The 25,316-nt window shown below is 40.4% G+C and overlaps 1 protein-coding gene across 3 annotated transcripts in view; it reads left to right on the top strand.

Annotated features, from left to right (window-relative positions):
• The window catches only part of LOC128149177 (glypican-5-like), a 405,549-nt gene extending 380,847 nt beyond the window's left edge, over positions 1–24,702 (top strand). For all 3 annotated transcript variants that reach the window (XM_052804047.1, XM_052804045.1, XM_052804046.1), the window contains one exon: positions 16,214–24,702. In XM_052804047.1, the coding sequence (XP_052660007.1) occupies positions 16,214–16,416 (203 nt within the window). In that variant the 3' untranslated portion in view covers positions 16,417–24,702. The remainder of the gene's footprint in view (positions 1–16,213) is intronic.
• Positions 24,703–25,316: the final 614 nt, after the last annotated feature.

The raw sequence follows: 25,316 nt of genomic DNA, 5'->3' as shown, positions 1-25,316 counted from the left end.
CAGGCTACCTCTGCCTACTCAGCTTTCATTTACAGCAGACTACCTCATAAAAGGGAAGAATTAAAGCACTGGTAATTTTCAAGTGGGCATGTAAATCTGACTTTTGGTCATGTTTGTGATTTTTCTGTCTTGAAATTTTCTTGGATAGCAGGTAAAGCAGAGAATAATCTTCCAATACAAACCCTGAGCTTAATCAGTCCCTTTATGACTGTAAGCCAAGCCCAACTTTCAGTTATATCAAATTCAGTCCCATTACCATTAATTTTTCCCTAGCACAAGCCATTATTAACAATATTCGAGACAAACCTCAAATGATCCATATTTTCTCTGTAATGGAAAAAAACCCAAAACACCTGAGGGTGCTTAGCTGCTAGAGGTTTCCACCATTTGAACTAGCAGACGTCCATAATGCATATTCTTGTTCAGAAAGTCATTTACTTTTTCTCTAGTTAGCAGATTAAAGAGCAGGGCTCCATTGTATTTAATTAGAAAGAAGTGGGGAAAAGGAGTATCTTGAGAAAACCCAGGAAGTGAAAAATAAAATAAAAATTGGGCTTCTGGTTTTAAGGAAAAACAGCAGTCGATAGGCTTGTGAGGTCTTATGGCTATCACCTCTCTCTCAGGTTACAAATGTACAGGATAAGGTGTTCAGAATGTAAAACCCCAGCGGCAGAGCCTCCAAATGTCACACACTCGAGGTGCCAGTGACATACAGTGCATCCAGCCACACGCCCAGCTTATTCCTCACTGAGGAATTCAGGAGCTGGGCCTTTCAAGTCTCCCTCTTTGGCGTTTATCCAAGATTACTGAAGCTCTGAAAAGCAGGATTGTTCTGAAAGGGGGATGGCAGTTCCAAGCAGCCATTTGCAATGGTATTGCACATCCATCGTCTCCCTGTAATACATGACCACGTGTACACTCACATCACAGACAGTGCTCTTTTCACTAGCTGAGCGGCTGGAACGGATGCCAGAGAATTAGGAGGAACTGGCCAGCCTTCAAGATTTCTTCACAATGACTTCTTAATCAGCTCCCATGCCTCTGTACTCTTATGTCTGTGTGTCTGGTAATTTGCTCTACTTTATGTACACTCTGTTCATCATACAGATTGGCTTTTTACTTTCTGCAGCAATTTCTCTCGCTTTGCCAACACCTTGCCATTTGCAGCTTTAATGCCTATTGATAGCATTTCATCAGCAATAGCTGCCAATGTATATTCCTTTTACAAAATGTTCACCCTCAGTTTTTATGGATAGTTACAAATTTAGTCACAAACTGATTGAATAGTTCATTTTCATTTGCTTTTCACAAGGAGTAGATTCATCAAAATGAATAGATCATCGGAAGATTGAAAAGAGAGATGGATAAGCTTCTCTAGTGTGGGTTTGTGCTCCAAGCCAGAGTCAGCTCTACCTAAACCATTCCTGTGTGCCTAGTCTGGTTTTTAATACCTTCAGGGGGAGAGTTTTTACAGCTTCCCATAGGCAGCTGCCTGCACAGCCCTAGTACTGGTCCTTATCCCAGCACTGACACATACTCCCTAACTTGATTTTCCTCTTCCGTGGGTAATACTTCACTCCGCAGACTCAGCCACAGGAACCTGAGCAATGGTCTTGTCAGTGAAGCCAAGGCAGAGAAGGCTTCTAATACCTCAGGTTTTTCTGTGTCCTCTATCACCCTGTCTCATTTGTCAGTGGGTACCTGTTTTTCATAGTCTCCCTTTCACTGGTGATGAGCCTTTCTTGTGGTCCTTCACATCCCTGCCAGTTTCAATACAAATGGTGGTTTTGCTCTCTTGGTTGTCACCGTGTGCCCCAGCTCACCATCCTGTACCTCTCCTTTTCCTGTCTGGCTAAACAAGGGATGCCTGGCCGAGCTGTGTGTGGCCACCTCTTCTCCTGCCTGCCCTTGCTCTGATTCACTAGTTGGAGATAGTTTGATAGAATTACTTCTGCTTTTCAGATGCTCTGACAGATGCTTAGTTTTAAGCAAAACCTATTACCAAAAAACATTCCTGTGTAACTGGTTAGTAATAGTAAAGTCCACAGCAAACTTCAGGCCCTTCTTCCAGTTGAGTTTCAAGCTCACCTTGGTGTAAGGATTGTAATTTATAAGTTAAGCAATTTGCTTCTAATTTTTTAACAGAAACTGGTGGAAATGGGGGCAGGGGGGGAAGAGATTGAGCATCAGCGCACTTTTTTTCTCTTAAGGGATGATGCTACAGTAATCCTTACACAAACAAGGATTGGTATTTTACAAGAAAACTATGTTTTTAGAGTTGCATGGAGTTGCATGACCACTGTCATTCCACAGCAATTTTTTTCATTTACTCTCAACGGCAGAACCAAACTGTCTTTTGATATTCAGTGAGGTGCAACAATTTGTTGCAGAGAAACAGATATGAGATTGTCTCTCCTCCTGCCTTTTCTTCTCCCACACCGTAGCTAGAAGTAAATGCTGTGGGTGTTGCTAGGTCTCATCTCACAATATCTTCTGCTTTATGGAGTAGCTATTCCAGAACTTAGAGGTTCTTATGGCTTGGTGACATATCACAGGAGTATCTCTGTTTCCTGTTACAACAGTCTGTCTTGACTTGCTCTAAGCTTTGAAGATGTCATTAGCCTGCATTGCTTGAGTGTACCAAGTCAGTGACAGAGGGATGTTGTTTAGTGCATATCCCAACACATATCAGTTGGAGAAGGTTCAGTGAAATGGTTAGTCCTATCTCTTGTAATTATTTTGAATGTTTTTAATCTAAATTTGTAACTAGATGGCTACAAAACTGTGGGGCTTCTAGTTTAAGGTTTGATTGCAACCTTACTAAATGGCTGGATACTAGTAAATGTTGGGTTTCAATTAAATCGAAAATGTCCACTGTTGTTCTTTGCTGTCCTTTATTTATCAAGGTATATGTCTTCCCATTCTTGATCTGACAGTAGTGCATGAATGCCTCAGTCAAGATCATGACCCTACGATGCTTAGATACACAGGAATTATTGTCCATGTCCTAAAGAGCCTGAACAGGCTAGTAAAGAAAACCGAATGGTTGCAAACTGACTTCTGAGCTCCTTGGTTTTTTATAGAAACTGGTTCATGGCTCAGGGAATGCTACTCAGCCAACAGTGATTAGAAAGACTCTTCCATTCACCTTGCACTGTCTCTGCCAGTCTGGGAAACTATTACCTCTGCTTTGTAACACACCTGTCTATGAACTTTGCTTCAGATCTCTAATCTATCCTTAAATTAGGTATTTTTTCCCCAGCTAGCTCAGTATAGAGCCCTTTCTCCATCAGCTGGCTCCAATTATGTGATCCTCACATGCTATCTCTAAATAAATGTTCTTTGAAGTTATAAAGATGCCCTTGGTAAGCTACTTTGATTCACTTGCTTCAAATTGGAAAAGCACTCTTGAGGTATAAAGGTTAATTTCACCCATCTCAACTCAAGTTAAACAAGAATTTAATGAAGTCTAACAGATGCTGAGTTTACTACTCCTGACAACCTAGTTTCTCCAAATTCTTTACCCATGTAGATACTCTATGATGTTTTCTTTTCTAGCAAAGGATATATTGCTTGGCCTAGATTTTTGTAAGATCCCAGATGCCAGGAATGAGCCTACTGAGAACAATCCAAGATGCTTAGTATGCTCAGAGAGAGAGAGAGAGAGAGATCTAACTGCTTGATTTAGTTCCTGAGTGGGAGCCCAGCCTTCCTAATGAGTACTAAGCACCCTGAGGAATTGACCTATACCTATTGTGTCAAGCTTGCAGCCTGAGCTCATAGTCAAGCCCAAAATCCTGTTTGTTTATGCTGGTTACGTTTTGGCTTTGACTGAAGTCTCACCCAGGGCCAGGAACAGGATTGCAGAGGTGGAGAACCAGGACTCAAACCCTACCCCCACAGCAGAATGAGCCACATGGCTTCATGTAGACATGTAGATGTTTGGCATGCATCGTTTAAAATACAAAGTCGTAATTAAAAAGAAAAACCCTTTGTAATCCCAAATGAACGAGTGCATACCTGAATTCCAGATCAGATCTTTTGGAGCACTGCTACAATAGTAAATTGAAAGGTCTCTTAAAATGTATGGAGTCGGTGATATGTGGCTTAAGTAGATCATGACACAGTCGACTTTTACAGCAGAAGTCCATCATACCAAGATTGAATCTGCACACAAATAAGGTTTGCTGGGCCTAGACATCCACAGGCTGTAGCATAGCAGTCTCTGAGTAAAGGTTCACGTCAGAGATGTTAATTGTCTCCAAACATCATGCAAGTAACCTGCATTTTGAAGAGTCTCTAAATGGGCATTTGCATAATTTATGTTCTACAAAGTCCACTGATGTGTATTTGCATAATAGACCGCAGCAGTGCCAACGGATCCATCGCAGCACACAGTGTCAGCTTTCATGAGCTTCCAGCGGGTTTTTCCCTTTATTAGAGCTCTTACAAGAGACAGAAATTGGCAATAACTGGTAAATCTCAAAAAGTAGACTGAGTGCCTGTCAAAGCTTTTGGCTGGGTAGAAACACACAGAAATCAAGCCACATGCTCAGTCACCTAAGAAGTGTCCGTGCCAATTCTGTGCATAGAAACAAGCAGAGGTGGTCCTTTATGTATTCAGTTAAGTTCATTCAATTTCCGGATCTGGAGTCTCCCATTGCTCTCCACTTGCTTGCAGCAACACTGCTGCTTTCATGCTCTCCAACTTCTTCTTCCTTAAAAACTAATAAATTTTCTCGTCACCACCTTCAGCCCCTCCGCATGATCTATTGGAGAGGTGCTGCAGGTGCCTGGAGAAGGGTTTTGACACTGGCTTTGTCACTAGTCTCACCTGGGCAGTCAAACTTGAGCACACCAGTGTAGAGACAAACCAGTTGAAAGTTGCAGAACTTTGAGTTCCAATGCAATATTCATCACTCTCAAAATGGTGGTTTTATTATTCTCATGATGGAGTTAATACCTCAAGGGTTTTTATCTGATGTGTGGGCTATGGGCAGAAGTGTTTTTTCCACATGGCTAAGTGGGAAGACCGTGGCCAATGTAAAGTTTAGCAGTGGTGTTACCCTGAAAAAGGGCGAAGATTTATAGCCCTCCGTCTATTAGGTACCACAGTGCTAGCAGACTAGCTAAATTCAGTCCTGGTGGTCTTGGTGTAGATGTCTCCCACGAAAACTGGAAGGAGCAGTTCACACCCTCCCAGAACAGAACCGGGGAATGGGATCATTGCCAGCTCCAAACAGGAATTTCCTTCCTTTGATTTGCTCCACAGCCTGAACACTGACTGAGCATAGCCTTATGCATATGCTAATGGATGGTGCTTCATTTTGTAAGACATTTTATTAGAAAAGTTTATTTTTTACCCCTGGTTGTATATCTCCTTTCTGTTTATGTTGATTTGGGTATTTGTAATCCTGCTGAATGTGATAAGGGTTCATCAGTTTCACTGCATGCTACTAATAAGATAATGCTTTTAAGCCATTTGGTATTCTCACATGAAACATGTTCTTCTTGCTACAGATATTCAGCAGAGTGATGGCTCTAATCATCCTCTCCGTCAATAACTGTCAGCTGTGATAGAGCTGGGGTTCTGGTTGGCCGGATAAACCTGGCAATGTGAAATAGAGGAAATGCATGCTGAATAGTTGCCAAACTAGAGCAGGAGAAAAGACTAATTTAAACTTCCCATACCAGAACTGAAGCAAGCCTAATGCTGTGATGTTTTCCTTTACTGCTCTTGATATTAAGTCTAAAATGATTAATCCAGGATAATATCTTGCCACAGTTTCTTTTGATTTCAGTTCTGACTGAAGTGAAATACTGGAAAGATTCAATAAACAAATGTTTCCTACTGATTGATCTAAGGACCAGCACTATCTTTTGGCATTATAACTAATCCTTTTTGTCATCTAGATTAAAAGAAATCAGATTATATGTGGATTGAAGTGATTACAGTGTTTATTCTGCAATTAAACATCAATTATTATTACATCCTATTAGAACCTCTTTAAAACATTTTTAGTATAAGGTTCCATCTGTGCTCAATAAATGACAGAAATACAGGACACATTTTAAATCCTCACTGCTGCCATTGGGATCTGGTGACTTCAAAATCTTGCAGCAGGAATCGTGTCTGCCCAAGTTTCTTAAGGAGCAATGGGAATAACTGGAAGAATTGGACTGGCTTTTAAAGACTGAACAATGAGAGCAGCATGTTTGCAGGGTGAAAAGAATCTTTCAGACGTCTTTTAGAGATGTTGGTGATTTTTTTTCTGTGTCTGCCATGCTGGAATTTGATGCCTCGTTTGTGGTTATTATATTCAGGGATTTAGTTGGGCTGCTTGAAGTGTATGTGTTGAATGCACCCTGTCTCGCAAAGGCAACTGTGAGCTAAAAGGGCTCCGCCCTGAGTCACAGAGCTCTTTGGTGGAAGGGAAACTCTTCCGTGTTTATTTTCTCCTGCCCACTCCTTACAGATATGACATCTGCTTATGCTAAAACATGAGAGTATGGCATCCTAAGCAGATAGCAGTCCATCTTCCTGCCCCTCTCTTATGTCTCCTTGGGGAAGCACAAAGAGACCTCACTCAGTAGCGCACAGCCGTTTCTGTTGTCTCTTCGCTTTTTGCTGACACCCTGTTTCTTAGTTTGAGTAGTTCTTTCCAGTGTATTCTGAGTTTACTCTCAGAGTAGACCCAGTTAGTTAGAGCGTGTAGCAACATTGCAGAGCCTGCTTCAGACTGAGACGCCTGTCTCTGCATACCTTGTCTGACTGGACAGGGCATGAGAGACCTGGGTTCAAGCACCCCTTCTAAATCACCCACAGGAAGGATTTGAACCCAGGTATCGTCTATCATTGGTGCCCATTTTAACTATTGCCCTAGTTGGCAGATGTCTATCAGTTCTCTTACCGTTTGGTGTGATCCTGCAAGCCTATGCTGATGAGGTCTGGGATCTGCAGGTCGTCCTCCACCTCCATCGCAGTGCTCGAAGGGCCATGGAGCTCACAGCTTCCTGGGGTTTGTGTGCACAATCAGCTGCAGAAACGAAAATGTTGTAGGGCTTTTGGAGATGGAAACTGAAGGACCTAGAGAATTGTTATCCCCCTAGGGTTAGCCAACAGCTGAATGGGATCTTTGAGAATCTCGATGGTGTGTAAACGCTCAACTCTGGCAGCTAACTTGTCACATGGAAGCCTAAGCTTTCTTGGGGATTGGTGTTGCTATTGCACAGGCTGTAGCATACTCATATTGACCTTCCTCTCAAGCTATGTGATTTTCTTCTTATGGAATGGAGAAACTGTAAATGGTGCTTTTATATGACCTGTGAGTTTTTTCAGCTGAGAGAGATGCTGCTTTTCAGTTTTAGGCCTCAGGGCTAGGAGACATGTGCCTAACTTCAAGTGGGTGGGTAGTAGTATTTATTTTGGTGGTACAATCTCTGTTTAAAGTTAAGCAGATGAAGTTCAAATCCTTGCTGTAAGTTGAACTTACATTGCTGCTAGTATAAGATCATATCCAGTCTTTTTACAAAATGGAACTTTGTCTGTTTAGAGCTGCAGAGCTAAATTAAAATGCTCGTTACAAATGTCAATTGCAAATACAATTAGCAGTTTATGAAAAGGCTGGATATTTGTAACATGTAAATTTTCAAGTAAGAAAAGGTGCAGTTTCCCCTTAAGGGAAAGAACGCCAACAACACATGCTTTTTCTTCTTGAGAAATTAAGGCGTGTCTGGGGGAGAGGAGTTGGGATGGCTTTAAATGTTTATGTACTCCCTTCCAAAATAAGTTTATAGTTTCCCCATATACAATTTAATTAAGCCTTCGATTTGACCTTTGTATCGAGCAATAAAAGTTAACTGGGAAAGATGTGGGTAGAATGAGAGCACAAACAAAGCATGCCCCATGTCAGCCAGTGTGAGAACTGTTTCTGTAACCAAAACTAATGAGATCATCAGGACAAAAGCAACAGCCAAAGCATTTTCAATTATTACTAATATTTTTCTTCCTTGAGCCAGTTTATATTTTTCTTAATTACAGCTTTGAGCTGTGGCGTGATATTTAGCAGATGCCTTCGGCACTTGGCGTGCTGATCACTTGCACACTCCAGACTGGCAGGGGCACCTAATCTTTGAAGTCTAGAGCACACATTCATCTTTAACCATAAAGGTCAATTCTGCATTCCTCGCATCCCCCCAAACTCCCATTAAGTTTAATAGGAGTTTTGAGCATGTGAGGCATGCGGTATCAGGATCACTCTCAGTCTTCTGGATATTACCAGTGAGGCATGTACAGAATTTCTAAACTTAACTAATTAATTGCACCATACAGTGATGGCAGAAGGCTGTCATAGAGCTTTTCAGTTGTTTCTTTCATTACAAGAAAGTTACAACGAAAGTTCAACAGACTTACTGGGAACATCATGTTTTACAGATACTTCCATGCTGTGTTTCAGGATATCATGTCAGCTGTGCTGCAGTATGTACGAGGTATCTGGCAAACTAAACAAGCTTAAACATGCAACCACAAACACGTGCCTAGGACTAGACTAAAAACAGATGTTTCCAGGAAATGTAAAAGATGTTTGGCATGTTTTAAGCTTATACTTTGAGCTTGTCTGCATTTGAAGAAGTCCCATATTAATATAAACAAAATGACAAAACCTTTTCTTGCAAATGACTGACTGATTAATGGAACTACTGCTGAATCACACAAGGTTTGTTAGGTTAGGTTATTTCTTCCCAAGGAAAAGATGGATTGTTCTGTCTTGACATTTACCGTGGCAGGAGCTGAGGCAGTTATACATGTGGGTTTACTTTTTAGCCCTCAGAACTAACACAATTTTATTGTGGCTCCTGAAAATCACGCAGGGTTTGCTACAGCAGCTGTATATCGAAAGCCAAACAAATACAGTGACAGGTTTTGTTAGAGCAGTAAGACTGAGATAATGTCCTATTCTCTCTATGTATGTATATACTGCATTCAAATGTATATAGACAATGAGATTGTTTGGGAAGGGGGGAAGGAGTTGCCATTTCATGTACGTGTGGCTTCCATGCACCTGACATCTCAAATTGTCTCACAGCTGTTCCTGACTTTATTGCATTTTTTTCTTTGTTGCATTTGGGGTTTTTTTATAACAGTAGTTCCTGAAAGTTCTGGCCAATGTTGTTTCTGAGGAGAGTGCCTATGGTTCTCCTCAGCCTGAAGAATTTACATCCAGAACGCACAAAATGTGTAGGAAATAAAGTAGTTCTCTCACTGGCCTACAGGGAGAAGTGATCTGCCAAAGATCACACAGAGTTTAATGCAGAATTAAAAATTGGACATAGATAATCCTAGTCCCAATTTATTAGTACCCCCCCAAGGCCAACTTCTCCTCAGTCACACACTCCTTAAAAAGAGAAATGGAAAGATCGCAGAACCAAAATGGAACACATCAGTTAACCCTCATAATCTTGTCTTCTGGAGAGGCTGGCCTAAACCTAATGCAACTCAGAAGTTAAGTGAGGAGACTGACGTATTCAGTTGTAACTCCTGTAGTTCTTCCCTTTTCTGGGGAAAAATTTTTTCCTCCTAAGGCCAAGTTTCCATAAGAAGCTGTGTGGGGAAAAGGCTTATATGGACACCATATTCTCAGGCTGAAATAGAAAGGGGTAGAACAGTACATACATGGGAGGCTGCAGAGCTGTTAATTACACCCTTCTTCTGGCTCCAAAAGGGATGTATTACACCTGCCTTTTACTGACTAGTATTATATAGCAGACAATAACAGAGTCCAGAATTTGGAGAATTGCATCACGAGTTATCACACTTAGGGAGTTCTCACGTTCCCACTTCCACAGCATTCCTGTTTCCATTTGTCTGCTGCAGCTGTAACTGGAAATAATTAGTGCTGGGTTTAATGTCAGGATAATAGATTATTTGGAGATTGTTGGTACATTTTATGGTGACAGCACTGTTTTGCAATTTCAGAGCTGCTTCCTTTGAATATGTAAAAGTAATTTCAGCTTTTGCTACCAGAGGTGATAAAAAGCTAATAATAACACTGCAGCATCTACTGTAATTTAAGAGCCTGTTCCACCAACTTGCACCTAGCTTTAATTTTCTTATGAAGCTGTCAGCCAAAACCAGGCCTGTGATCGAAGTGAAATTTATCAAGCAACTGAGCTACAACGTGGAGAGTAAATGCAGGTACTGACCAGTTCACTTTAGACCTGCATTATGAGTATCATTACAACCATGATGAGGCATTCAAGACCAAGGCATTAATTTGCTATCGTAGATGCTGACATTCTGCCTTTTCAAAGCACAGTGTTTGCAATGAAAGTCTAGGAAGAAATGGAGAGGTCTGACTTCATGTAATTAAAGTTGGAAAGCAGAAATAAACAATTTCCCCTTCTTTTCTCCTCCCCCCACTCTGTCCCCAAATAGCTGGGTTGAAAGTTCTCCCTAGCAGCTCATGGTGTAAAACTGATGGAAACGTGTTCAAAATCTCTGCTTTGTTGTGGGCATGTGTATTGGCTTTGTGTGGCAAGGTTTTGGTAGCGAGGGGGGGGGTTACAGGGGTGGCTTCTGTAAGAAGCTGCTGGAAGCTTCCCCTGTGTTCGAGAGAGCCCATACCAGCCGGCTCTAAGACGGACCCGCCGCCGGCCAAGGCCGAGCCAATCAGCGGTAGTGGTAACGCCTCTGTGATAACATTTTTAAGAAGGAAAAAAAGTTGGGACAGACAGTATTCGGCAGCCGGCGAGAGGAGTGAGAACATGTAAGAGAAACAACTCTGCGGACACCAAGGTCAGTGAAGAAGGAGGGGGAGGAGATGCTCCAGGCGCCGGAGCAGAGATTCCCCTGCAGCCCGTGGTGAAGACCATGGTGAGGCAGGCTGTCCCCCTGCAGTCCATGGAGGTCCACGGTGGAGCAGATATCCACCTGCAGCCCGTGGAGGACCCCACGCCGGAGCAGGTGGGTTCCTGAAGGAAGCTGTGACCCCGTGGGAACCCTGCGCTGGAGCAGGCTCCTGGCAGGACCTGCGGATCTGTGGAGAGAGGAGCCCACGGAGCAGGTTTTCTGGCAGGACTTGTGACCCCGTGGGGGGCCCACGCTGGAGCAGTCTGTGCCTGAAGGACTGCACGCCATGGAAAGGACCCATGCTGGAGCAGTTCGTGAAGAACTGCAGCCCGTGGGAAGGACCCACGTTGGAGAAGTTCGTGGAGGACTGTCTCCCGTGGGTGGGACCCCACGCTGGAGCAGGGGAAGAGTGTGATGAGTCCTCCCCCTGAGGAGGATGAAGCGGCAGAAAATAACGTGTGATGAACTGACCGTAAACCCCATCCCCGTCCCCCTGTGCTGCTGGGGGGTTGGTAGAGAATCCGGGAGTGAAGTTGTGCCCGGGAAGAAGGGAGGGGTGGAGGGAAGGTGTTCTGAGATTTGGTTTTATTTCTCATTACCCTACTCCGGTTGATTTGTAATAAATCGAGCTAATTTTCCCCAAACTGAGTCTGTTTTGCCCGTGACGGTAATTGGTGAGTGATCTCTCCTATCCTTATCTCGACCCGCAAGCTCTTTGTTATATTTTCTCTCCCCTGTCCAGCTGAGAAGGAGGGGGAGTGATAGAACGGCTCTGGTGGGCACCTGGCGTCCAGCCAGGGTTAACCCATCACAGCATGGTGGATTGATGAGCATCGATTCTCTGCTCTCAGTGCCCCACTCCATTAGAAACTGGGCTGCTATAATTAACATTTACAGGACTAGCGTGGCAAATCTCTCTGTTTTATTTTTATTCAGAATTCCCTCACAGGGGTTGCACACTTGTCTGGTGTGATCCATAGCCTTAGATGTATGCAGGCACCGTGGCTGTTGGTTAATCACAGGTATACTGCCTGAGGAACAAGAGGTCCTGAGGCACAAGCACATTGCTTCCCCAAGCACTAGTGCCTTAGCGTTTGCACTGGTGTACAAAGCAGAGTCTGCCAGTGGCCCTCTCTGCTCAGCTGTGAGAGGTGGAGGGCAACAAGGGCTGGATCTGAAAGGTGCTGGGGCAGCTCAAACACAGGCCTCCCCAAAACTAATCCAGCTTCCCTCAATGTGAGATCAGCCCATTCAGCTGCCCTTCCCATCCTGCCTTTTTCCTTCACTCCAGAAATACCTTCTCTGTCAGTAGCAGCAGCAGCAGCAGCCTGCCTAGCAAGTCTTTGCATTTACCCTTCAGCTCAGTGGAGACAGTGTTGAGCATGATTCAGACAGGAGATGAGGAGGGTTCAGTGGCACTGGCAAATCTTTGCAGAGAAAGACTCCCTATCACACTGATCATTTGCAATCGCAAAGGACTGAGCTCAAGTCAGGTCAAGAGAAGGACAAAAATGGAAAGGGGTTTCTGTTAAGTAGATGAACTTGGCAGGTTCATCTTGGCAGGGCAAGTAGATGTCCCCTGGCAGGACAATAGGAAACCTCAACAGACATTTAAGTAGACCTTGCTGATACTGTTCATTAGATAGCAATAGGACACAAGTACACCAATAAATAGTTACAGCTTTGATAATCCCTATCAGTAGCAAACTGCAAATCATTTAGGCCAGGGAGGGGGAACTAGCAGCTGCGGTGCCAATATAACTTGAACTTACATCAGATAACCTGGTAATAACCTAAAAAAAAAAAACAAAAAAACATCACATTGTTTTGACCCTGTATCATTACTGGCTATGATTAAGGTGTGCTTTAATGTGTGACTCACCAAAAGCATTTGAAAGGCATACTCAGCCCTCACTACAGGGGAGGTTTCCTGTTCCTAAATTAGATGAGAGTGACAGTTTTGACTCTCCCTTTTATCCTAAGCTAGTCTCTCTGAGGAATAGTATTGATCCATATAAGTATTTATGAGTTCAGTGCCATCTGAGCAGCACATGCATTACTGGGTAGAAATCTGCGGTTAGATCTTTGAGGTGAAGATAATCCTAAATGCTCTAAACATTGAGGTCAAGTAATTTTCATTATGTGCTTTATGTTGTCAAGATGTGAATTTAACAGCAGTTAACATGGATGAAAGTTCAGCTAAGGAAGTGGACTCAATCCCCTGGATGAACTTGAGCTGTTCCCTGCAATCACAGTAATCATGGGGCCTAGAGGGGCTCTGAGCCATCTTTTCTGACCCTGACAGACCTCGTCCTCAGCAAGAGTCCTGAAAGGCTGCTCACAAACACTGCCTTGGCAGTCAGCTGCCTTCACTAAGTACCCCTTTTGGCAGGACTTGAATATTCACACTGGGAGCCTGGGTAAGGGAACAGCACAGTAGCTACTACAGTGGCTGTATCACCATCATGATGCAGTGACAAATAAACAGTGTAGAATAATATTCATATGCCAGTGTCCAAAAGGCCATCACATGTGTTAGCCTGAGGTTAGCTGAAGCCTTCAAAGATTTTAACCACTCCATTTCTGGAAAGGAGAGAGGGACTGTGGATGGCAAGAAAGTTTCTAGTGGTGGAGAAAGCTTTTAATTGGGAACCATAAAGCCTTTAAAATGCAGAAGGTAAATACTAGAACAAACCAAAGTTGTGGCGTTTGGTTGGTTGGTTTTATGAAGCCACGCTCTGGGGGCTTGATTCATGGGTATTGAACATCTGGGGTTTGCTTTGCTGAGAGTGGAGTTTCATTTCTGTGCTAGTCTTCACACTGACACTTCTTTTTTTTTTAGCATGCTATTTTTTTGCCTTTTGAATGCCAGTAGTAGACTGAACATAACCATCTCTGAGAAAAAGATTTAAGAGGAAAAACTCACTTAACTCAGAGTCTCTCAGCCAAAATCCTGGAGTGAGTAAGCAACAGGAACTCTGAGGAAGCTGGAATAAAACATGAAATCTTTACACTGCTGAAATTTGTGTCTTAAAAACTAAATATAGGATTGAAAAAGTTCTTGAACTGAATTAGGACTGAGGCTATTTTTATTTATTTTTAAGAAGAGAGAAAACAGAGCATTTTAAATAAAATGCCAGTTTTGCACAATTAAATCCCGAATTAGAATTGGCCATGAATAACATCAGAAGATACTCTGCTGTAAAGACAGAGAGAGAATTCAGAATGTAGTCCTTCCTGTGGAGAGGATAAAGGCAGAATTTTCTAATGTATTATTTAACGCTTGTTATGTAGTGCATTAAGCAGTTACTGAGAGGAAAGCTTTTAAAAACCAACAGCCTCTCTGATAGCATTAAATCTTACCTTAGATTTTTGGTTAAGTCAATATTAAGAAAACAAACGAATTAATACATTTCAGTCTGCCCGATTTATAGACACCAATCAAGTTACAATGCTGGGCATGGCCAACTGAAAGAGGGGAATAGATTTACCTGAGTGAGGTCTTAATTTAATCAGCTGGCCCCAGAGAGCTGAAGTCAGCAGGCTGGGGTGATATAAGAGGCAGCAGAGAAATAGTGCCTTTACTGCAGTTGAAAAGGAGAATGACAGTGATGGAAAGGAGTCTAGGCAGTGTCAGAACACACCTATTTCCATGATTTATTCTTAATTTACTTTAATGACAGTCTGAAGGTTGTCCATTTTTCTTTAAGTGTCCTCAGAATACTGGTATTTTCTAAACATTTAGAGCATGCTTTTTCTCCCCCTCATTTTTGTTAGCTCCATTGCAAGTTGGAATTGAAGAGGCCCTATGTCCACATTTTGCCCTAATGAATTTTGAGCGCAGTGTCAGACTACCCTTTTCCCACTGCATACCTTGCCAGCCAGTGTCCCTTCTCTGCGGTCACCCTTGAGTCAGGTCTAGGAATCACACGTTCCTCTGGGATTAATGTTGATATTATGATAAAATGGAGGAATTCATTGCATTTCTTTTACGGTTTATACTGGCAAAAGAACAATGTGTGCTTTCCCAATACAATAGTTCATTTTTATTATCAAGTGAGTTTATTGATGGTTGTTCAGAACTACTGACATGCAGACAATGATCTCAGATTGCATTACATTTCTGGAATACTTTCCATCTTTCCAGTTTCTGCCAGGAACTTGCTTCAGTGATTCAGAGTTTTTATTTTAAGATTGGACTGTTGTTTAATCTGCATTACAAATCTATGCCTTTTGCTTTCTTATGTATGTGCACTGCATTCATTAGTATCACAAATCCTTTAATCTTGGACCTGAACAATTATTGTTAATTCATAAATTCTTCCAGGTAGGAATTCGTTTTTTGCCAGGCACTCAGGTATGCTTTTACAAATTGACTGTAAAACCATCATCCCATCATCAGATGAAATAACAACATTCCCCCCCGCCCCCCCCAATGCCAGTGAGAGGGTTCAAGGGCAATATGATCTCAGTAATGCTTGAAAATAGCTTGGGGACATCGAGATAACTGGACAACCTTATCAGTCATTTTCTCATTTAAAAAAAATCCATGTTCTTGCAATAAAGGACTACTACTAGTTTCTTATGAATCTAGTCCTTTATATAAGAGATGCCCAGAACTGCCCCAAAATGCATCTGGAGGGAGAAAAAAGCCCAAGTGATATTGTTCCATACTTTAAAAACAAAAAATCCTTGTACTCACTAGGAAAAAAAATGAAACAAAACTTGAAGCATTTTCTCTTTGTAGCCACTTTTTGCCTAGGTTGATGAACAAGGCATATGAGACACCTGCGTATTTCCTCATGTCCGCAATCTTTCTTGCCAGGTTGTCTTACCACATCAAGGGTCGCATGTTGCTTTAAAGTTAAGGGTAGTGGCAAAGCAGAAAGAAGCCAGATAAGTTGACTGTTACATTAAGTCAATATGCTCTCTGGTCTCCTCCTGCAGCAGCTCAGCAACTTGACGGCTGTTTCACTGGGGCATGTTATAAAACCACTCAATCTTAATATCATGTTTTAAAACATGAGCCAGTTCCCATCCCAGGTGAAACTGAGGGTACTCTTCATGAGAGAAAACCAGGTTCTGAGACCAGCCACTGCAATGCAGAATACCTATTATTCTGCTCAGGCTGTGTCTATGAGTAGACAAGTAGAGCAGGCCAGTCAGAGAAGACTTGTTGAGCAAAACAGTGGGTGCTGAGGACCCAGCAGCCACACTAAAGCGCCCCACTAAAGTGCCCCATCACTCTCCATACTTAGTTCAGTTATTCAGACTAGTGTACGGCATGCTCCTGCAACAGACAGAATTTAAAGCTGCTATTTAAAAGATGTGTGATTAATCTTACATTTACTTTCATGTTTACAGATATACTCAAGGAAAAGAAAACCCATCCAGAAAACAGAAATGAACCAAAACCAACTGTGAAAAAGATTGACACCACAACCACCACAAGCACTGTCAAGTCATCCTCTAAACACAGTGTAACTGGAAATGGGAGCAATCCAGCCCCAAGTTCCTCACTTGTTATTTTAACAGCACTAGCAGTTCTGTGGCATTGTCCACTGTAGCTGTATTACCTTGCAGCCATTGTGCAAGTGTTTCTGTTCACTGTCATTTATACCTACGGCCTTAGCCAACAAAACAAATTTGAATGGCTCTCTAGTTTATGTGATATGTTAGAATAAATATTAAACAATATGCTGGAGTTGGCAGATACCAAGTGTCATCACTTAAAATGTCTGAAGATAGCCTTTGACAAAGCCCACCCAAGACACAGAGGGAATGATGACAAGGGTCTGAGTGGCTTAAGTTATGGGGTAGAAATAATTGAAAACACACAAATTATGTGTGTGTGTCTTACTGTTTTTCTCAATTTCGTTCACTGGAATCTGACTGGCTGGTTTTGTTTGTTTAATTTTTTTGATAAATTATATGAATGGTCAGTCTTCAAATTCAAGCCCATACATACTTTATTTTTCTAGTGAACAGCTAACAAGCTATGTCTACAGTTGTAAATCATGTTAAAGTAAAGTACTCTGTACCAGCTTGATGAAATTCCTAAGTGGTCAAGAAGATCAAAGCATGTTTGAAACTTCTTTTCACTCTTACTGTTTAGATTGTAGGAAGCAATATAAAAGCATATGGTGTGTCTAATATATCAGTATAGTTGCCTTAACTATGGAAAAAATTAGAACCACTTTGTTTACTGAGGGATATAGATAGTGAGTTTCCCTGCCCTACAAAATGCCATTACCAGATGCTTAAGCATATGCTCAAGGCTTATTGGATGAATGTCCAGCAATGGGAAACATAAACAAACATAAAAATGTTTTATCCAGTTGAATGCAGCTCTGTACAGAAGAAAAAGATAATTTGGTTCAAACTTACTTTGCCTGTGTGATGTTAAAGAGAAACTGACTTAAATTTTCCATAAGGGTCCCAGAGATAAAAATTATTGGGAACTCCCATTAGACACTAACTAGATTTTGTGCATTGTGGATCTCTGAAATCAACTCTATTTCATAAATTGTGTATTATTTAATTACATTTAATGTTAAAATTTTGTATCATGGTAGGTGTAAATGTAAAACAATCTGAAATCTAGAACATTCTCTGTTATGCCTCATCTTTATTGCTACCCTAGAAGATGTCAAAATGTGCATTATATTACAAGGCTATTTTTTTTAATCCATGATACATTGATGCATTTTAACTTTTTGGATGACAAAGTGCTATAATAACTTCTAATGGGTTAAGAGTTAATGTGTGTTTTCCAACAACTGTTTACAGTATCATTGAATATATATATACAAACACAACTGTATGAATACAGTGATTAATATGATAAATATATGAAACATTAGAATTGTTACATTTACTACATTTCATAACTATTACAACAGTTTAATGGCCCTTTTCACATTGTAGACTATTATTATGTACAGTTTTATAAGATTTAATGTAAAACACTTGCGTTTGGTTTTTTGTAAAACTTCTCTGATATTTACAGTTACACAGCCACTGACATGACTCAAAAGAAGAACCCTGTATCTTACTAATCAGCTTCAGGCATTTTATTGGCAACTTTGATTATAAAAGAGAGCCCGACTCAAAGAGGATGCCAGGATTACTACCGGATGTCATTATATAGAAAATGGGAATAATACTGAACAAGCATACAATAAGCGAACAAAGACTCTCTACACTTGTATGTTTTCAGATAGTGTTAGTGAACATGTCTAATTATGTTTGCCAAGGTGGGACTTGAGTTTTGTTTTTAATTTGGGCTCTTAGATCATATTTACAGACATAAAGGTATAATAAGAACCATCAACACACCCAGCCGCAAAGGCAGGGTCTCTAAAGTGGCAGCAGCTAAGTTTTCTAAAAGATAATTCAATTTTAATGTTGAAAAAAGGAGATAAAATGGAAAAGATACTTACATTAACATGAAATCTTTTGTATTTGAATTCTGATATTTCATAATGGTAAGGATATTAATATGCCTAAGTAGTGCTTTCCCATCATATCAGTGAAAATCAGTTTTCCGAAAAGTACTAAAATGGCTGTCCTGCGTTTTCCAGGGTTTGCGAGCTGCATTAGTCTATTGAACTCTAATTAAAAATGCCGCTTCTTGTATTCATTTTCAGTGCACTTTTACCTGAGAAGGCGTGCAAGTCATGTCATTTGTACAGTGAAAGGACACCATAATTCCTTGCAGTCTTAAAGGATCAGTTGTGATGGCTGCTGTTAGACAGGTTGGTCTCTGTGCATACACAGAAATGTACATCAGGTGCTAACACCACCAGCTCCTCAGGTAATACCAATCACTGTGGCTTCACTGAAGCAATTCATATCTCTTGCTTGTGAACCTGACCCCTAATTTAGTATTCCCACACTTAGGATGCTCAGTCATCGTTCGGGCAAATGTATCCACATTTGCACACTTAAGTCTCCATCATGATTCCTATGGATAGAGCTAGGGTTTCAGGACTGGGCTCTGACGCTGCCAGATTTCAGCTGTGCAGTTTGGAGTTTTCAGTTCTTCTCACCTGCAGAGAGGGAACTTGAATACCTAGACTTATGTGTCTTTATGAGGTCTTTTCTGAAAGCCGTTTTGTGCTTTTAGCTCAGAGCGGTGATCCACTAGCCTAGTATTCAGCTGTAGCAGAGGAAGTTGCAGAAGCCCTGCAGCAGGCGTGTATGGAATAACTCACCCAGGGGATTACTTGTTGCTAACTGTCATAATCTTGCTAAACAAAAACCTCTGAAAAATCATGATTGAATTTTAGGTTTGATTGGCAAATATTTGTATGATGTAGCGTTCATCTCTCAAGCTAAACAAGACATCCCTTTTGAAGTTTCTGTAACAGAACTAGAACGAGTTAAAACTGTGGGGTGAGATAGAATCAACTCATTTCATTGGATTCAACCAATATTTTAATAGACACAAATTGTTACGGAACAAAGGAAGAGACTTCAGAGGACTCCACACCTATTAATATATTTCACACTAATATACTTTTACACTGTAAGAAAAGTACTGGTCAAACCAGCATGAAATATGTTCATAATGTGCATCAAAAATGGTGCAGCTTCAAAGGGCAATGCAGTATATTTTTACTGATGGTTTATGGTTTTTTTTTTCAGGGTCAGTTGCATTTACATATTTTAAAAAGAGTGTTTTCCATCAAACAACAACATACCAGCAAAGGCAAAAACAACTGCCTGTGTCAGATAAAGGAAGTATTTCTTTTCAGATTAATAAGATACCTATTTTACAAAATCATATTTTGTTATCCAGGACACTGTAATTATGATGTAATTACGAAGGTCTAAATTCAAAATACTTTTGAACTTGTCTACGTAATCTCAGTGTAAAATAAGGTACCAGTCTAAGTGCATTGCTGTAGCTTTGCCCAACAGTTATGAATTGTATTTAGCCACTGCTTTTTGAATGTTTATTGTTTTGCTATGACTTTCTTCTGATATTTTGCTGTGCCAGCATTTGTGAATGCCAGCATTGGAAAGTAACTGCTGTCATACATTTGTGAGTAAAATCAATCTATAATTTTCTCTTGATAGTGATGCAGGCTTCTTACCGAGTAATACAAAACTGCCATGGGCATACAGTCAGTTCTTAGTGTTTCACTGCTATTTGGACTCCATGTTACACCAGGTTCATGTGTCACTAGCCCCCTTCCTGGCTATGAAAGCCTCAGGAAGAAGAGTGAACATGGGTGGACAAAAGCAGGCGTGGCCGCAATGTGCCAGTGCGTGGCAACCTCCAGCTGCCTTTTCTGAGGCCCTGAGCTGAGTGCCCTCAGCTAATTTTCAAGCAGCTTTTACACCTCTCCAAATCAACGCATGGAGACTGGCCAGGCAAAGAGCAGCAGAGAATCTGGAGACTGTATATTCAGGCAACTTCACAGACACCTGATATGAATTGCACATTTTTTGCAATTTTGATGCTTTATGGAATCCAGCCTCCCATTTTCACCCTTACACTTTTTTTCTGGCTTGCATATTGCCAGTGTTATGCCCTGTCTTCTACTGCGCCAGGTACTTTGTCATTGCATAAGGAATTGTGATTCTGATCTTTCACTCAGTGACGAACCTTTTGAGGTACAAATACCTGTCAGAGCTTGATAAGAGCAATACAAATAATAATGTCCAGCTGCATTGACTTCAGAGGCTCTGTGTATGGGTATCTGGCTATGACATTCACATCTTTTTGATCTCTTAAATCAGATCTGTATTTAATATATCCCTATTTCCATTTGTTACCAAGACTGCAATCATAATTTTAAATTTGACTCTCTAATCCTGTATGGGTCTTCTCAACATTGTCCTAACGGATGTTGTGCGCAGACTTAATTTTAATGTTAGATGAGCCTTTCGCCCAGATTTACTGAGCCATTCTTATTTAATATTGCACATGATTAGGTTTAAGCAAGATCTGTTCAAGTGAAAGGAGATGAAACACACATTAAAGTGAGATACTGACTAGGACAAAAATCCAGAAAGTCCCTATGTTCCTGAATTGGACTTTTCACATTAAACAGATTTTGAGGTTTAGCTGAAATTACAGTCAAAATTTCATAACTAGCATGCTGTCAAGGGGATTTTAGCCTTGCACTGAAAATCGATAAGCAGTCGACCCATTTTTTAAGTGAGAATTAATTAATCTACATGCTTTCCTCGTGTCTCCGCACATGGGTAAATTTAGGTCTGTAGAAATAGGAGACATTCCTTAAAACATATCCTGCCCATTGAGCATCACAGCATTATAAGTGCTTAATGTTACAACTAGCCAAAAGCACGAGACATTTATTTTCATTTATAGCATTTCACTACTCACGGTGCTTCTTGTAATGACATATGGCATGTGTGGTAATGAAAAGTGAAACATCTTACAGTCAATGTCATTATAGCTGTGACACGTGTGAGTCAAAAAGAGCATGATAGTCTTCCTTCTGTTCCCTCGAAGTCCAGAATTATTCCCAATAGTGAATTCTCTTCTGGTTTCTACTTTCTAACTAACTATATTTGAATTTTATTAAATATTAAGCCACCAAAAAATAAATACTGGCCAAGAGATTGTAATAAATAGAGAGATACTAAACTCAGAAAAGTACCCTGCATTTAAAATAGAGAATACTCCTAGGTAAGAAATCCCTCCTGGACTAGAACAATTTTTCAAGTCCCTCTCCCCTCTCCAGATTCATCACCATCCCCTTCCACCTCCATACAGCACAACATGAAGCCTGCGTGCAGGAAGCTGGTGCACTGAATTCAGGAAAGTGAAGTAAAACCATTGCTGCGTAGTGGTATTTCCAAGTATCTTGCTTAAAGTGGGCTTCCTTTTGCTGGTTGTGAGGAATGCATTCAAACTGCATGTGCAATTGCTTAAGTTCTTATCCAGTAAATAGCTACAGTTGCTGTAGCTTTCAGAAAAGGCTGCTGGGTACAGACCGCGAAGCAATATTTTTGTGTTGCTCCCATGTCACTGAGATCAAACTCAGTCCTTAAAATAGATTGGTTTAGACATACCAGTTATTATCAACACTTCAGTGATTTCCACCCGTGAAAATCATGTAATACCCTTTTGAGAGAAGGGCACATAAAAGAGACCCCACTGATGCTTTCATGAGGTACACAAAGTACTTCATTAAAGAGCCAGTAACAACCACAGGGATTTTTTTCATTTCTGTGGCGAAAGTATTAATACTACCTTGCAAAATTATGCAGTTTGCACTTAATCATTTCAATTAATCTTTAGTAAATTACCCAGTCCTTTGTAATTATAATATTTGCAGCTAATTTAATGCCATCCTAAAAATCATTCATTGCATAATATAAGCAATTAACATTTATTCGGGGTTTTTTCTGTTGCAGGGGGATATATAAATTATCCTCAGTGGCCTTTCTGTACACCTAATTAGCACCTGTTTGAATTATTCTACAGGCTATGGACATTTCATTTGAAAAATAAATGTGTTGCTAGTTTTGTGAACTCCTTGCAAATACACAGTTGTAAAAATTACTTTTCAGGGGAATACAAAAACATGTTTTCATATGTCTTCTGGGTTTATGAGCTAGGCTAGGCTTTTAGGCTATTACACCTAGAATAGGTACTGACATTTTTAATGCAGTTAAAATGGAAGCAGTCAGATACCTCTTTCCCATAATTAAGTACAGTATCCCAGATTTGTAGCCTGGTTTATTCAGTAATGAAAAAGGAAAGCAATAAGACATCGAGAATATGGATCCTAGTGTAACTTTCACATTTCTGTATATGCATATACAGTTAGGAAGTTTTACTAAGCAGAGACTATCAAAAGCATTGCTATGCTGGAGTGTCAAGGATACTGTGTTAAAGTTGTGGAAATTAAACCAGGTTGCTTCAATGCCATAAGTAAGCTTCTAGGTAAATAGTAATTTTCTATTTAAATACACAGTATATTGAAGAAGATCATTCGATCTCTCTAAAAAGAAGATCTGAAAAAAACTTCTAAGAAGAATGCCAATATCAAATATTTATAACCTCTACGCATATGAAATTGGGACATCAAAATGGACTTGAGATTTTTCTGTGGGTATGAATTGTTGCAGCAGACCCTCAACTCTTATAAAGCAGTATAGCTCCTTTGATTTCAGTTTAACTATGTAAATTTACCCCAGGATAGTATCTAGCCCAAGAATGTGAATTTCTTCCCATCTTTCTGCAGGTGCAGAAAATCAACAGTAACTGCAGTGATTACAAAATTTGCATAACAGTTTTACATTGCCCGGACCACTGATCAGATAGTATCTTCATGCCTGAAAAGAAAATCTGTAACACATGGGATGCCATTAAGTCTTCTGGCATTTTCCCTTTCCAGAGGCACGGCAGGGGCCTTTTCCAGAAGCGGCTGGTATGATTTGGGGCTACAAGTTGATATTCATACTGTGAGTATCTCCTAGGGTAGAAAATCTTTCTCAGAGAAGGTTTGCTGATACAGATCAGGCCCTGAGGCAGATCAAGTTTGATTTTTCTGTTTCATGTTAAAACGTAGGATTCAGGTCTTAAACTGGCCTCAGAAACTAATTGAGACTCAGTGGAGAGAACTGATTGTGGCTTTGATGTTTTCAGAGAAGCTTAAGCTGCAGAGAAGGCAAGCATCCATATTCTCCTTCAGCTGAAGCGTCTGTATCTTTGCATTCAGTTTCAGATAAAATTACCTGTGAGTTTCCAGATTAGTGGTGACAAATTTGTGAGTTACTGTAGCCTGATGTTCTTCTATGGAGAAGAAATGAAATTTCCTCCTAAGCAGAAACAAAAAGAAGGCTTTTTATTTTTATTTCATGTTATGCTAAACATCCAACTTGGAAGGAAACCAAAACAGGACGTTGGGCCTCACAAAGATGTAGATTCCCCTGAGTGGGGTTGTTCTTGGTGCATGTAGTGATAACGGTATCAGAGTCTGTCTGCTTGTTGTGAAGGAGGATGTCCACCCTTTGGCTCTTTCTGGGGGCTTGACAAAAGCTACATTTTATGGCTCAAAGGTGACAAATTGTTTATAGGCAAAAGTTGTAGCTAAGTCCACAAAGCAGTGAAGAAAGCAATAGGACATTTGATGGTGGTCTCATTGAAAAATGAGAAAATGAATTTAACTGACATATTTCAGCTTTTCCGTTAGGGATGACCAACAGAGTTGAAACCTGCTCCCAAAACACTGCAGCTGCATATGGGAGCAGGCTAATGTAGCAGCAATACTATATAAAATATTTGTTGTATCCCACTTATTATATGGGGCAGTATTAGAATAAAAATGGAAGCCAGTACACTAAACTCTGCATAATACCACTTACTGTACTGTGATACCAGAACTAATACAGTATGAATGTTTACAGTACACCAGGGTAGAAATTCTAGTAAAATATGTGCTTTGTCATTTAGATTTTAAATAATTAGTTTATGGCCTTCTAGTCTTTTTTAGTTCATTTTATTGTACAGGAATTAATAGGCCTCTCACATTTGTATTTTACATGAGTTGCATCATGGGTATTTTAAGTTCCAAAATAGATTGGGTTTGCCCTAAGCTGGGTTCAAGCTCTAGCAATTATTTCTCTTTCCCAAGCACGTGTTTTATTTGCAGTATATCTGCTTATATTTTTATTGAATAAATTTGTCAGTTTTCTCCAGTTTGTTTTCAATATTGAATATGATAAAGACAATTTTAAAAAGCAGTCTGAAAACAATGTCTTAAAAGAAGAACAAGGCTACTTTGAAAAGCTAAAGTAAACAGTGTGTTTTGTAAAAGACAGTGAACTATGAATGGGAATAAAAATAAATAATCCACAGCAGGAAATTGTTGTCGTCTATTAGAATTTTTGTATTTTTTTCTGAATATTTTTCATCATCTTTGTTGTAAGCTACAAAGCTGATAAAATCTTAAATAAAAATATTTTAATCTGTTCAGATGATGCTTTGAATAAAGGATGCAGACCTTGAGAACTGCTGAGGAACTGTTAATATTTTGGTCAGAGTCTGGCCAAGAAAGGTCTGTTTCTTGAGCATGTAACTACTTTCTTGCTCTTCTTTTCTTTCTTGCAATAAATACAGTGAGATGTAAAGGTGCTTACCTGCTCTTCTGGGAGCTCTTAATATTATTGAAGAGACACAATTCTTGCAGCAGTCTCCTGGGTAAATGCCAGCATACCTCCACACAACAGGTAGGACTTTCTCATCAAACTTCCATTCCTACATAAACAATCACATCTGAGGTCTCCATTGACCAAGGTCTTGGAATAACTGTGTGCCATATTAAAAGCCTTGGCCTTGGTTTTGATTAGGATCACATTACTTTTCTGTCTTCGTATAGGCCAGTGTACTAGAAAAGGGAAACTCCCTGCTGCTAGCTTAGTGTTTTCATCACTTGTCAGTTACGAACTTTGCAGTTTCTCTTCTTCTGAGAGGAAAAAA

Source organism: Harpia harpyja, chromosome 12 (genome assembly GCF_026419915.1).
Source record: "Harpia harpyja isolate bHarHar1 chromosome 12, bHarHar1 primary haplotype, whole genome shotgun sequence".
Lineage (NCBI taxonomy): Eukaryota > Metazoa > Chordata > Aves > Accipitriformes > Accipitridae > Harpia > Harpia harpyja.
Note: the sequence above shows the minus strand (reverse complement) of the source record. Positions and strands in the feature narration are given on the sequence as shown.